The 14,279-nt window shown below is 43.6% G+C and overlaps 2 protein-coding genes across 7 annotated transcripts in view; one reads left to right on the plus strand and one right to left on the minus strand.

Annotated features, from left to right (window-relative positions):
- Positions 1-674: 674 nt before the first annotated feature.
- Positions 675-4,738, minus strand: LOC109281111 (keratin-associated protein 10-4-like). Of its 3 annotated transcripts, none has more exons than XM_059722595.1 (2): positions 2,090-4,738; positions 675-1,964 (listed from the first exon to the last, which is right to left on the minus strand). In XM_059722595.1, exon 1 carries the CDS (start codon positions 4,552-4,554, stop codon positions 2,647-2,649), a length of 1,908 nt encoding a protein of 635 aa, XP_059578578.1. In that variant the 5' UTR covers positions 4,555-4,738; the 3' UTR covers positions 675-1,964; positions 2,090-2,646. The 3 variants fall into 3 exon arrangements, with proteins under 3 accessions (XP_059578578.1, XP_059578580.1, XP_059578573.1); XM_059722597.1 differs by having other exon boundaries at positions 675-1,661; positions 1,851-4,738; XM_059722590.1 differs by having other exon boundaries at positions 675-1,340; positions 1,498-4,738.
- Positions 4,739-4,842: 104 nt separating this feature from the next.
- Positions 4,843-14,279, plus strand: part of EMSY (EMSY transcriptional repressor, BRCA2 interacting) — a 44,427-nt gene continuing 34,990 nt past the window's right edge. For 3 of the 4 annotated variants that reach the window (XM_014601513.2, XM_019479385.2, XM_019479386.2), the window contains exons 1-6: positions 4,843-4,952; positions 5,143-5,251; positions 9,676-9,775; positions 10,448-10,522; positions 12,509-12,684; positions 13,881-14,033. In XM_014601513.2, coding sequence (XP_014456999.2) covers positions 5,182-5,251; positions 9,676-9,775; positions 10,448-10,522; positions 12,509-12,684; positions 13,881-14,033 — 574 coding nt within the window. In that variant the 5' untranslated portion in view covers positions 4,843-4,952; positions 5,143-5,181. The remainder of the gene's footprint in view (positions 4,953-5,142; positions 5,252-9,675; positions 9,776-10,447; positions 10,523-12,508; positions 12,685-13,880; positions 14,034-14,279) is intronic. The other variant, XM_014601515.2, reaches the window with a different exon arrangement.

Raw genomic sequence — 14,279 nt, forward strand, 5'->3', positions numbered from 1 at the left:
ACATCAAAGTGCTTGGGGCTGGTATTGCACGAGCTGGGCTGGGCTAGTGCAGTGCATCCCAGCAGAGCAGCTCAGGGATCTGCAGTGGGGACAGGTGGCAGCAGCCCTAGCCAGCGTGCGGGGACCAACTGGAGCTTGCAATGAACCTAATACTGCCAGGGACAGGCCCACTCCTCTGGGATGCACCCGCTGCTGCTATCTGAAACTATTTGGGCAGTGTGCTCTTGGGAGCAGTAGGGAAGGGGTAAGGGGGCAGGGACTATGGTGGACTGCAGACCAGAGTGAGGGCAGTGGGTGGGCAGCAGTGATCCCCACTTGGTAGAGCTAAAAGGCAGCAGAGGCAGACCCCACTTAGCCCTGTGGGTTGCCCTTGCGGTGTCCCCATCCTCCTCCCCCTCCCTCTTGGCCTCCTAACCCTTCCCTCCTTCCTCCCACCTGCTACCAGGCTCCCCTTGGCAGGGGGATGGCAAAACATGGGACACACAGGGGCACTGGCAGGGTTGGGGGGCTGTGCTTTGGGAGTGAGGGGCAATGGGATGAGCAGGGGCAGAGCACCGAGTGCCACAAAGCAGCATGGGGGGGAGTCGCAACTGAATCTGCACCCTGGTGAGCAAAGGGGGCAGGAGGAGCTCTGACTTTCCACGATAAAAAAACCAAAATCAAACACCAAAATATATAGGTATTTAGAATTTGTTTTATTATAATGATTGAGGATTCCCGAAAGCTTGCTTAATAATTGTTTTCCAACTATTTGGGTTGGTCTAATCAAAGATATCAGACTCACCCAAAGACCCTTGTTTGCCTATGTCCTTAGACCAACACGGCTACAACCTATACCCCTATTAAGAATAGAAGCATTCTTGAAATTGGTCACATGCTGTATTTTTTCCAGTCCTTTTGTCCACGGTGAATTATATATGAATTGACCTAGAGAATGGTCAGGAATTTCAGCTCCTGTAATCATACAGGACTGTTTCTGTACCAGAGACATTACGTCAAAATAAAGTCAAACACCTATGTAAGCCTAGGCTCTTCCTTTTTTAATGTAATTGGAACACATTGGGTATTGTATCAATGAATGTTAAAACACTGTCCAGCACATAAAGAAATAGCCCGTTTAAATTAGACTGAAGTCAGTGACGTACTCATGTGCGTATAACTAAAAGCGTTTGGATTTGTAGGATTTCTCTTGGAAGCTCCAAATCCTCATGAATGGAAATGATTTTTCTCAGAGATCATATTACAACATCCGCACAAAGACGGATGCCAGCTGCAGCTTCCCGCAGTCCAGCACGTAGCTGACTCAGTGCTTCGGGATCTTCCTTTATTGTAGAGCAAATCTTTCAAGAGAACATGACAAATGCATTTTCATTATACCCTTACTGAGCATTGCAGCTCCCACTTCAAAGCATCACAGCTCCTCCCACTGGCAATCTGAGAGTCTGATTCTGCCAACCATTAAAAAATAATTGCACCGAAAGCATACATGAGGGTTACCTGGGTTGATTTTCTGGTGGAAGGTATCCCTGCCAAAGGAAACTGCTATTCACTCCTCCCTGGATGTGTTTTGTTGTACTTAGCTCAATTTGTAAAGTGTTTAAGGTGAAAGTCTTAATACCGGTAACCTTCACACATGACTCCACTTGCCTTTAAATTTGGTTCTTGATGAAGGGGACATTAAAAAAAGAGTGAGCATGAAAAGGAAAAAAATGCAGTTAGATCGTACTGTATTGTCCAGTATAATTCTCTATAAGGCTCTGACAGGTTCATAAAACCATGGGGGGACAGCAGGAAATAGCAGGTGAGAAAAAGGTAATAAATAATGACTTCTGGAGGTGAGATTCAAGTACCTCTGCTGCCATTAAGTGACAATAATGGCAATACCAGAATGGAAATAGGGGGTAGGAGTCTCAACACACCCTCCATGGTCTGTGCCTTAGACAATTCCAGCTGTTTGTGACATTCTGCAAGAATATGAAATGAGAATTTTTTTTAACTGTTTTGCTACACACCACGCTACAGCCCCCTCTCCTAGAGGCCTCTCCCTGCCCTGCCCTTTTCCTAACAAAACGTAGTTATTTTTTCTTACAGACAATGTCTGTCTTTTGGCCCTTCCTGCTGAGTTCCTGCAGCACTGCGAAGCAGCTCTGTTCACCCTCGATAGCTTCTCGATCGATTTGCACCACGTTGCACTCTTTCTTAATTACAAACGGGAAAGGAAAGCCTTTTCAAGAAGTGTTTCAGGGAGTTGAAGCACAGGCAACAATGGTCTGTTGTCTTTTTCCTGGATGAGGCAAGTGTCCTCTGCCCAGCCCCATTTTCCTTAGATGGCTCCTTCTGGGACCACTTGTGTGGTTTGCTGTCCCCACCTCACGCCCCCAGCCGGACAAGCGGAGACGCCAGCAGAGATCAGCTCATTTTGCTTCTGAAAGGTGAGCCCCCTCTTACCATGCATTTCTAAAAGTCTGCAAAGCAGATCCAAGGAGGGTGGGGGGGAACAGCTTACTCACTCCCTGCCACCTGGGGTTGGTCGGGTCATCCAGGAGCATCTCACACAGAGAGACTATCCCACTATGCAAAGCAAATGAAGGCGCTGTGGGGCAGGGAGGCTGCACGCAGAGACGACCCGGTGGCAGTGTGACAAGACTAGCCCTGGGCTGGGCTTGGAGGTGTGTAGCAGGAGGAGAGTGGGGTTAGCCCCTCCACCAGGGCAGCCTGCAGAAAGCCACACACACAGGGAAGTGTGCAGTGCGTGTAGACACACATGTATATGTATACATACACATGCACACACACGTGCCTGCAAACACAGACATATGCACATGCACACACACGTGCCCGCAGACATATGCACATGCACACACACGTGCCCGCACACAGACATGCACACACACGTGCCCGCACACAGACATATGCACATGCACACACATGTGCCCGCACACAGACATATGCACATGCACACACACGTGCCTGCACAGACAGATGCACATACACACACGTGCCTGCAAACAGACAGATGCACACGCATGTGCCTGCAAAGACATATGCACATGCACACACGTGCCTGCACAGACATGCACACACATGTGCCTGCAAACAGACATATGCACATACACACACGTGCCTGCAAACAGACATATGCACATGCACACACATGTGCCCGCACAGACATGCACATGCACACACGTGCCTGCACACAGACATGCCCACAGACATATGCACATACAAACACATGTGCCCGCACAGACATGCACATGCACACACACGTGCCTGCAGACATATGCACATGCGCACACACGTGCCTGCAAACATACATATGCACATGCGCACACACATGCCCACAGACATATGCACATGCTCACACATGTGCCTGCAAACAGACATATGCACATGCACACGTGCCCACAGACATATGCACATACACACACGCCTGCAAACAGACACATGCACATACACAGACAGACATGCGCACATGCACACACATGTGCCTGCAGACATGCACACACACGTGCCCACACACAGCCATATGCACATGCACACACACGCCTGCAAACACAGACATATGCACATGCACACACACGTGCCCGCAGACATATGCACATGCACACACACGTGCCCGCACAGACATGCACATGCACACACACATGCCCGCACAGACATGCACATGCACACACACGTGCCCGCACACAGACATATGCACATGCACACACACACGTGCCTGCACAGACAGATGCACATACACACACGTGCCTGCAAACAGACAGATGCACACGCATGTGCCTGCAAAGACATATGCACATGCACACACGTGCCTGCACAGACATGCACACATGTGCCTGCAAACAGACATATGCACATGCACACACACGTGCCTGCAAACAGACATATGCACATGCACACACACGTGCCCGCACAGACATGCACATGCACACACGTGCCTGCACACAGACATGCCCACAGACATATGCACATACAAACACGTGCCCGCACAGACATGCACATGCACACACACGTGCCTGCAGACATATGCACATGCTCACACGTGCCCGCAAACATACATATGCACATGCGCACACACGTGCCCGCAGACATATGCACATGCACACACATGTGCCTGCAAACAGACATATGCACATGCACACATGTGCCTGCAGACATATGCACATACACACACGCCTGCAAACAGACACATGCACATACACAGACAGACATGCGCACATGCACACACACGTGCCTGCAGACATGCACACACACGTGCCCACACACAGCCATATGCACATGCACACACACGCCTGCAAACAAACATGCGCATACACGCACACGTGCCCACACACAGACATGCGCACATGCACACACACGTGCCCGAACAGACACACACACACACACACACACACACACACACACACACACACGTGCCTGCAAACACAGACACATGCACATACACACACACGTGCCTGCACACAGACACATATATACACGCACATTCATGCACACACGCAGGCATATACATATACATACACATGCAGCCGCACATACACATACATAGATACACATGCGCGCGCGCACACGTGTTCAGACCCACCACCAGGGTCAGGACGGGAGGTAGCCGGCGCGCCCCCTCAAAGCGCCCTTTGAGGGTTTTGTCCCCTTGCTCTCCCCGTAGTGTCTACCTCCCGCCCCGCACCCGTGCGCCTGCGCGTTACCCGCTCGTGCCGCCATCTTGAAGAGGAGGGCCGTTCGATGTCCGGGGGCGGGTTGACGTCGGGATGAGCGAGAGAAGCCGCGGAAGGGGGTGGGGGGCGTGACAGAACTACACTTCCCGTCGCACCCCGCGCGCGCCTGCGCCTGCGCTCCGCCGCTCTCGCCATCTTGGCTCTGTGGAGCTGCTGCCGCCGCCGCCGCCAAACAAACCCGCCGGTCCCTCCGCCGATGTACCGGGCGCGGCCGGGCAGGTGGGTCCGCCCCCGCAGTCTTCTCCCTTCCTTTCCTCCCGCCAGCGGCCTCCAGTCCTTCCCAGGCAGGAGCGGGAAGCTCCCCGCCCCTCCCCCATCCCCCCTCCCCCATCCCCCCACATCAGCTAGCTTCTTGCAGGGGTGCCGCAGAGGCGGTGATTGCCCTGACCGTGTTTGCATTGTTTTCCAGGGAGGCCGAGCCCTGTGGGAGCACGAGGACGGAGGAAGGATGCCTGTGGTGTGGCCAACCCTTCTGGATCTCAGCAGGGATGAATGCAAGAGGATCCTTCGCAAATTGGGTACAGTAAGATGCGATGTATAAGGCCCCCCCCCGCCTTCTTCCTTCTCACTTGGGGCTGCTGTTTTGAGTCAATCTCTGTTGAAAGGATTATCCCCCCCCTTAAACTTAATCATATTAATCAAGGCAATCAGTTGAAACATACAGGAAGCCATCATTATCTTCCTGTTGGATGTACTCGATCTTTCAAGGTGCCTTAAATTTCTACGATACGATTACGGCTACAACCCACGCCCCTACGATATGATTAGGTGCCCTTGTCTGTATGTAGTGTCAAATAATTTGAATGAAATGAATGGACCTCATCAGGGAAGTGTTTTGGTGGGATGGGACGTCTGGTGGGTATTCGAGTCTTATCTTTTTGCTCCTATCTGTCCATAACGCGTTGTTTTTCAATATGCAGTAATGTTAATAGGACACGGCTTGAAGTAAGAATAGAGTCGTACTTTTCGGTATCTCCGTGTAAAAGGTCCGATTGATTTCATCGATTTGTTGGTTCATAGACTGGTTTCTTCTCTTTTTTTTTTTTCATTTTGTCTGTTGAAAATATACATTTTTCTCTTGACTTTTGTACCCCATAATGCAACCCCTGTTGAGTTGTTGCTGTGATTCGAGTGCCGTCAGTTGAGCAGGGGTGTAGGTTGTAGCTGTGTCGGTCTAAGGACATAGGTAGACAAGGTTCCTTGGGTGAATTGGATATCTTTTATTAGACCAACCCAGATAGTTGGAGAATAGTTATTAAGCAAGCTTTGCGGTTCAAAAACCCTTCGTCAGGCTAAGGAGGTTTCAGCACTTGGTTTGCGCTCTTCCTGGATGGAGCGAAGTTGAGCAAACACTAAGTCCAGATTATAGTGTCATTTGTAGTCTTCGTTACAGGGCCTGGCAGCATATTGCGAATACTGTTTCACTTGACTTTCCTTCCACAGCAGTGGGAGTTCACTGTATTGCTTTAAACATATTTCAATTTTGCACAGTCTGCTCAAAGAAAGGGGATTTGTATTGGGAGATTTATGGGTGCTATGACCATATTAACCTGCCTGTGCAGGGGGTCGGACTCGATGATCTGTTGAGGTCCCTTCCGACCCGAACATCTATGAATCTATGAACCTTTTATGTGAAGAAAGACCCATACACCTGCTAGTTGTATGCATATCTTTTTTTTCTAATTCAACGATGACCAACCTACCTACCTACAAAAATTGTACGAGTGAATTTTAATATGGGGAGGGAAAAAAACATAGTTTGTCTATTCAGACTTTCATTCAGGCAACATTATCTTGTGGTTGAGCACAGTACAGAGAGTCAAGAGACTAGACACCTAAGACTTTGTGACTGACTTCCTGTACAACCGTTGGCAAGGCACTTAACTTTTCCGTGCCTTCTGCTTGACTTCAGATTAACCCAGTTAACTACCTCTTTCATGCCTCGTATTATCCACCTCTGAAAAAAAAAAATGCACACTGTGCCACTTTGCAGAGAGTGGAAGGTAGTGTTTAAAGCATGCTTTTTGGTCCTCATGTGATGATAAACTATTACTAATATTTTTTTTCATGATCTTGTGCTTTGTGCCCAGGGCAGTTTTTGTTTTTTCTTTTTTAAAGGGACAGCACATTGCATCTAGACACTGAATGAGCATTTGTATCATTTTAAAAAGTACATCACACTAGTTACATTTTAGTTGTTATGTATGGTACACTAACAGAGACACATTTGTATAATCCCGAAGAATTTGGGCTATGTCTTTACAGTAGCGTTTTGCTGGCATAGTTCTTTTGGCTAGGAGCAAAGAAAAAAATCACACCTTCAGGCAACAGAGCCATGGTAATAAAACCGCTGCTGTAGACCCAGTTATGCTATCAAGAGTGCATTGTTTGAGTTAATTTGTTATTCTACCAGGTAATAATACCCAGAGCAGCAGATTTTCTTTTTCCATGGCATATAAGATTTCCCCACTAGGGGGCTCTGCCAGTTTAGCAGTGCCTCATTCCTATAGTGGCGCAGACTCTTCTAGCCCTTAGACAAGACAGACAGAAGCCAAGAGAGGAAATGAAGGTATGTCGAGGTGAAGCGATCTGCTCTTTTCACAAGGGCATAAAAGAAGTCAGTGACAAAAGTCAGGCATAGAGCCCAGGCCTTTTGACAATGAGGCCAGTGCCCCAATCACAGAACCACTCTTCAATATCCGGATCCTCTATTAAATTAAATGCAACAGATTTCAGAGCAATGTTGATACAGAAATCACATCTGACACCAAAGCGTGTCCGAAGGCCTGTAATATCTAGCACTGCTCCAAGACCTATGCAGTTCATAGCTGCAGAAACATGAAATACTGGGTGAAGCAGAAGTCTCATATCTGGAAATACTTAATTTGTGAAACCTTATTTTCTGTTTTATTTTTGACCATTTGACAGGGCTTCCCTTGATACTGTACAGAGAGTACACCAGATAGGTTGTGATGGCTTCCCGAGCATGGGGTCGATTAAACTGGTTACACCCGTTCCACCAAGTCCAAACAAAACCTTGGAAGGTGCCTCCGTAAAGAAGAAAAAAAATCAACCTTTACCTTGTAATCATACAGTATTGTCTGAGAGAGAGTGAGTTCAAGTTCTAGACCAGAAAAAATAATGTGGTGCCTGCCCAAATGTTGACTCCAATGGCAACCATTGTGGCTTTTATATGAAACACTTTATGATCACAACCTTAACCCAGAATCCCTGCATAGGAGTCGCAGCTAACCAATCTGTGTTTACTTTGTTTTCCCCTAGCTTTAGTTAGGGTAGGGCAGGACTTGTTTTGGGTATGATTCCTTGGCTGTGTAAGCTGAGGCCCTTTTTGGAGGCATTAGAGAACAACGCAGATGCTGTTTGGCAGATAACTTCTGATGGCAGCTTGTGCTTTTGTCAGGTTTTTTTGCTTGTTCCTTTCAACTCTTACTGTTGCTTTAAATCAAATCCTACTTAGCTCTTTTGTGTAGCTGATGTATGATGGTGAAAGACAGGGACCTTTGGGGTTTACATTTAGATTGTTAATTTTACAGTAAGGTTCTTAGCCTGGTTCATTAAAAATGAGTTGCTCATATTAGAGCAATAAGTCATCCTTTGATGCACTATTTAAATCGTCAGCACAAGTTCCAAACTGCTTCATATTAAAATAACAGATTTATCAACTCGTGGAGCAAAAAACAGAGTTGTATATAGAAATGTCATTTGACTCCTAGGTAAGGCATTTTCTGTATAAAGATAGAATGTTAAGTACATGAAAGAGAAATTGTTGGTATTAAGATTGTATCATTTTGACCAAGTGGTATTTCCATGCATCATTCCTCTTGACTGCTGCTCAGACTTGAATGTCGTCAATAGCGTTTTCCAAGGTTTAACTAGCTTATTTTCTCTGATATATTGGTTGCATGCTAGCAAGCATCACATTGCTTGGGTTATCCTTTCCCATCTGATCAGCTGTATGTCATAAACATTATGCAAGAAATGTTGATTACAAATTTTGACAAACAATAATCTAGAGAGAGAGCTACGTTTTTAAGATGGAAGCAACCTTTCTTGAACCAAGCTTTTCCATGGAACTTGTTAAGTGCTCTTTATCATAGTTCTTAATATCGCTCTCATTCTGGAAAATTCAAGAGTACTTGAAAAATCAGCATCTAAATTTATAAAGAACCCTGCATATGGAACTCTTGCTACAAGTATATATTCTACAATTACTGTTTTGTGTGTGTGTGTGGTTATTTGTGTGTGATGCTGTATTTGCCTGAATCCAAGATGACTATGAATTGAAGATGACCCCACCCCCATGGAGCACATAGTAGCTCCAGCCCCAACCCAGCCTAGCAGCAGTGGTTGCAGTGGCAGGAGCTCTGTCCCTGGATGGGCCAGAGCCAGAGTTACCATGTGATCTATCTCCCGTGCTCAAAAGGGATGGAGCTATGACTAATAGTAAGTGATGGTGGATATGCCAGGGGTAGTGGGGAGGTGTCTGGGGAGGGCAGAAGTGGGGGGAACAGTGGCTGCGGCTCCAACTCTGACCTCAACCCCAGGTCAGGGCCAGGTGGAGCCACAGAAGCCACCTGACCTCCATGCTGCTTTGTACTCAAATCCAAGATGACTGGTCCCTCCCATGTTAAACCGGGGAAAAACCCTTGCCTTCAGTTCGAGTAAATGTAGTGCGTATGTGTACTGGCAGCAAGTATATACTGCGCATAACACTTGAACATGGGTGCATTGAAGAGGACTTGATCGAAATAATTCTAATCCATGAATTTTATAAAATGTACTGAATTATAAGAGTCGATTCCTTTTTATGACTGTGGAAATAGTAATAGAGTCACTATATTGAAAAAGCTCTGTGATATTTTTAATTTTTTGCTTCTGTAGTTGATACGTAAGAGTAAATGATAATTCTGTTTTTCCTTAGAACTGGAGGCATATGCAGGAGTTATTAGTGCCTTGCGTGCTCAGGGTGACCTTACTAAGGAAAAGAAAGAGCTCCTTGGAGAACTTTCCAAAGTACTTAGGTAAACCTCCTCATTCTTGCGGCAAATGTGTTGGGTGCGTAATGAATTATGGCCTGTTTTATTTCAAAAGAATTATACTTTCTGTCATTGGCAACTTTTCTGACCCTAAATTCACGTTAGGAGCAAAAGGGATTCTGGACATGGTGGGAAATTTAATTTTTACATTGCTTGCTTGTCACACTTATTCATCTTGCAAGTAAAAAGATATTTTTTCTAATCTCCACCCTTTAGGTATTTAATCTGGAATCAGTAATCCATATGCTCAGTCAGTAACACTGCCCCTCATAATGATGATTCTCTACCTGGGATGCAGCTGACAATTTTTTCTGATATTCTGAGAGGCAGAAACATCCCAGTTAACCACGGAAGCTATATAAGGTCTTGAGATTTCTCAAGTGATGTGTATAAATAGAATTTCAAGACCTTCTGCCACAATTACATTGATTGAAAGGTCCTACTTTCTTTACATGCTATTTTTTTGGCCCCTGCCTATTTGTTAATTTGTTAGCTCTTATTAAGAGGGAACTGACAATCTCTTAAATAAAAATACTTATTCCTTTCCTCCTTCAGAGTGTAGCTATTTGTTTAAAAAAATGCTGTAGCTAAATATATCAGATACATGCATTTGTCTCTTTCATCTGAAATATACCAGGTGCTTTCTTTTTTTGACAGCATTTCAACAGAACGCCATCGTGCTGAAGTTCGGAGAGCAGTAAATGATGAACGGCTAACAACGATTGCGCATAAGTAAGCTATAATTCATATGGTACATAGGCCCCATAAGGTATCATTAAAATAGTCTCTGCCTTGGGCATCCCATTATCCCTTAACCTTGAAGATCCCTAGCAGTTACTTTACTGTTGGTTTAGGGAGCAGACTTTTGGGGACAGTAACTGTAACTATAATCTCTACTAATCGTCTACTATAGAAAAAAATAAGGGAATGTAAAATTTTGGATTTAATTATTAATTTATTGTAGTAGCGCTTAGGAGCTAACTGAGAACAAGTACTCTGTTCTCAGAGACCTTGTTCAAATATAAAATAGGAGAATCTCTGCCCTGAAGACGTTACAGTCAAATAGGCTTAAAAGACAAAGCATAGAGGAAAGGTATGTAAAATACAAGAAGAGTGAATGGTGTCATGGCTGCAGATTTCACGTAACTTGGGTTTAATTTTGTTTAAATCCTTTCGGTGACATTGTGTTAAGAGAGAATTAACCGGACAAAGACAAAGGTGGGTGAGAAAAGTTGAAGCATAACAGAATATCAGCGCAGAGAGATGACTGTTCAGAGTGAAACCTGCAGGCATCAGTGCCTGGTGCTCTGTGTAGCTGCTAGTCTGGTCTCACTCTCCTCTGATTGTCTTTCTCAAACCCCACGTGATTCGAGGGAGAAAAACTAGCGCTCGCTTGCCTTAGTTAAATGTTTTGTATTCTTAATCGTACCTGAAAAGAGTTTTTCACAATTGGACCTTTTTTTAAGGGGAAACACTTTTCGGTTCAGTTAGATTATAGAAATGCTTCATGTTTCTCTTAATTTTTACATGTTAATACCAGAAATAATGCATTTAGGTAGGAATCCTGACTCAGGTACAGCCTCAAGCAAAATATGGTATTTCCTAGCAAAATAAATGGCATAGTGTTTCTGATTTCTTTTCAAAAAGAATATATGTAGTGAAAAGTAGTAGTTTATGTATTAAAAGTATTCAGGATTATTTCCATAAATTGAGTTTAGCACTGATTGTTTGTAACATTTTGTAGAATATGTGCACTGTTTCTGTCTGAAGGGCCTATTAAAAATAAAGCGATAAGGCAGACTAGAAAATCCAAAAGAGATGCAACTACCTTATGACAGGTCACTTCTTCTTTTTTTCCAGTCCTTTACTTTTTCTAAACAATAATATGACAAAGAGATCTTTTAACTGCTCAGGATGAATTCTTCAAATAATTAGGACAGTTCCATATGGCCATTAGATATGGTGGATGTAGCATCAGTACATTATCATCTCAGCTAATACAAATCTGCATGTGTTGGAAGAAATTTCGTGGAAGCTGCTGAAATACATATGGATTCAACTGGAAAACTAGTTCTTTACATTATATGGACTGATTGATGGCAACTTTTTATGTGAGTTCCTCCATACCATTAGCCAGAGTTAGAAGGAGTTCTTCAGCCTGTAGTAATATTCTTTAAAATAATAATAATAATAAAAAAAACCCTTTGAAAATTGTAAGTTGAACTCGAGTCAATCAGCAATGTAAAACCATCGAATAAAGACAAAAATCTCTGCTCAACAGAGGAGAGGATGATGTTGCCGAAGCCTTCTGTTATGCCTTTAAACAATGAAGTCAATTAGTACTACAGCCAGGTGGCTGGCTTCTGCAAAGAGATGAGGTCTGATTTGTTTAACATGTTGCTATCGTATTTAGGACCATTGCGATTAGGCTAAGATTATTTTTAATTAAGTAGATCACGATGTACTTTGGAAACAATTATTTTTACAACACAGTTAGCTTGAAGGATGCTTTGGTGATTTTATTTTGCTCAGTATAACACACACACATTTATATGACTACTTATAAAGTTATAATTTACTGAGTATATTCTAGACTGTCATTAAAATTAATCCCATTATTTAGGAACCTCTCTCTGGAAAGGTATGTTTCATCATCAGTAAATATGCTGGATTTTTTTGTGGCAACAGAACATTTACAAAATATCTATTTCTGTTTAGTATGTCTGGACCAAATAGCTCTTCAGAATGGTCAATAGAAGGTCGTCGCCTGGTGCCATTGATGCCACGGCTTGTTCCACAGACAGCCTTTACTGTAACAGCTAATGCTGTTGCCAATGCAGCTGTTCAGCACAATGCATCGCTTCCAGTTCCTGCAGAAACTGGGAACAAAGAAGGTGAGGGGATGCCAGTATTTTACTGCTACCTGTGGGGTTATGAGAATAACAGCTTCACATGTTAAAGGGACACTGTCTGGTAGCTTAGATACAAGACGGAGGTAATCTTAAAATGCATTAATAATATAGCTGACCCTCTGTCTTTGCACAGTGTTAACAAAAATATTTATATGAAATTTCTTTGGATTTAAAGTCGCCTCTGACCTTCCTGAAATCTAACGTTATGCTAGAATATTAGGAATTGGAATATGAACTTGACTGCGAAAGTCAAGGAAATCAAATAGTTAAATAGAATAAAGTGGAAAAAAGTTTTAACCAGTGGTCTGTTTTATGTTTTTAAAATACTGTACATGTTAAATGGTGAAATTAAAAGAAAAATCTAAGTTCTTACAGGGTCCCTTTAAGTTAGAACGATAGTAAAAAAAAAAAAAAAAAAAGTGACTTAACAAAAATGATGCTGTGAGGTTTTCATTCTCATTTTATCACTCCAGATCAACGGTGTTGAGTTAACAGGTCAAAAGATGACTCCTGCTTTCTCCTTACTTCCTAATTGCCATCACTTTTAAACTACATCTTGGCTGCAAAGTTTTATAAACTTCAGCAACAGAATAAAGTTGCAACACATTCATGCAATTAGAGAGAACATAACACTTGTCAAATTAAGTGTTTTTTTCCTTGGCAGATGTGGGAAAGTTGACACTAGCTCTTTACCATTCTTTGTAAATCTTACTGCTGCAAGGGTTTACCAAGAAAACTGTTTGGCAAAGACGCTGTTCTGTTTTAAGTTTAAAGGATGTTTCAGATTCATTCTGGGGCTAATATGCAATTAAACCTGTGCAATAACTCATTTATATCACTGATCCACATAAATATCTTAGGTCCTTTTACAGTAAGATAAAAACTAATTAAGATACCAGGTTATAATTTAAAATATACGGCTGGTAGAGAAGAGGAGCTAAACTCAGGGTTACAAAGGTTTTATGAAATGAAAAGTCTTTCAGATCTGGTTTGAAAATAGCTAACTCCACGATCATGCTCAGGTCGAGTGCAGAGGGCTCCACAGTTATAGGAGGCAAAGATGTGACTAGTGACCTGATAATCCCATGGCCTTTACTTTGACAATTTAGGTTAAGTAGTGTTAGGATAATGGAATTCTGCACATCAGTTATGTGGAAGGTGTCTTTTCTCCTCTTTAGTGGTGGTTTGCTATTCCTACACAAGTACCACTTCAACCCCAACATCTACCCCTGTTCCAAGTGGCAGTGTAGCAACAGTGAAGTCCCCCAGACCTGCCAGTCCAGCCTCCAATGTAGTCGTCTTGCCAAGTGGAAGTACTGTTTACGTCAAAAGTAAGTGATATTAGTAACTTTGATTAACAAAAAAAGAAAGGAAGGGATGGTCTTGTGGCTAAAGCGCAAGACTGTAAATTTGGCAGTCTGGGTTCCATACCCAGCTCTGCCTGAAATTTACTGTGTGACCTTGGGCAAATCGCTTAACTTCTTTGTTAGTTTATTCATCTGTGAAAAGGGAGTACTGCTTTCCTTTTTCAGAGATTTGTGTTAAAGATAACATTTTTCCTGTAAAATGCTCCATAG

This window comes from Alligator mississippiensis, chromosome 1 (assembly GCF_030867095.1).
Source record: "Alligator mississippiensis isolate rAllMis1 chromosome 1, rAllMis1, whole genome shotgun sequence".
NCBI lineage: Eukaryota > Metazoa > Chordata > Crocodylia > Alligatoridae > Alligator > Alligator mississippiensis.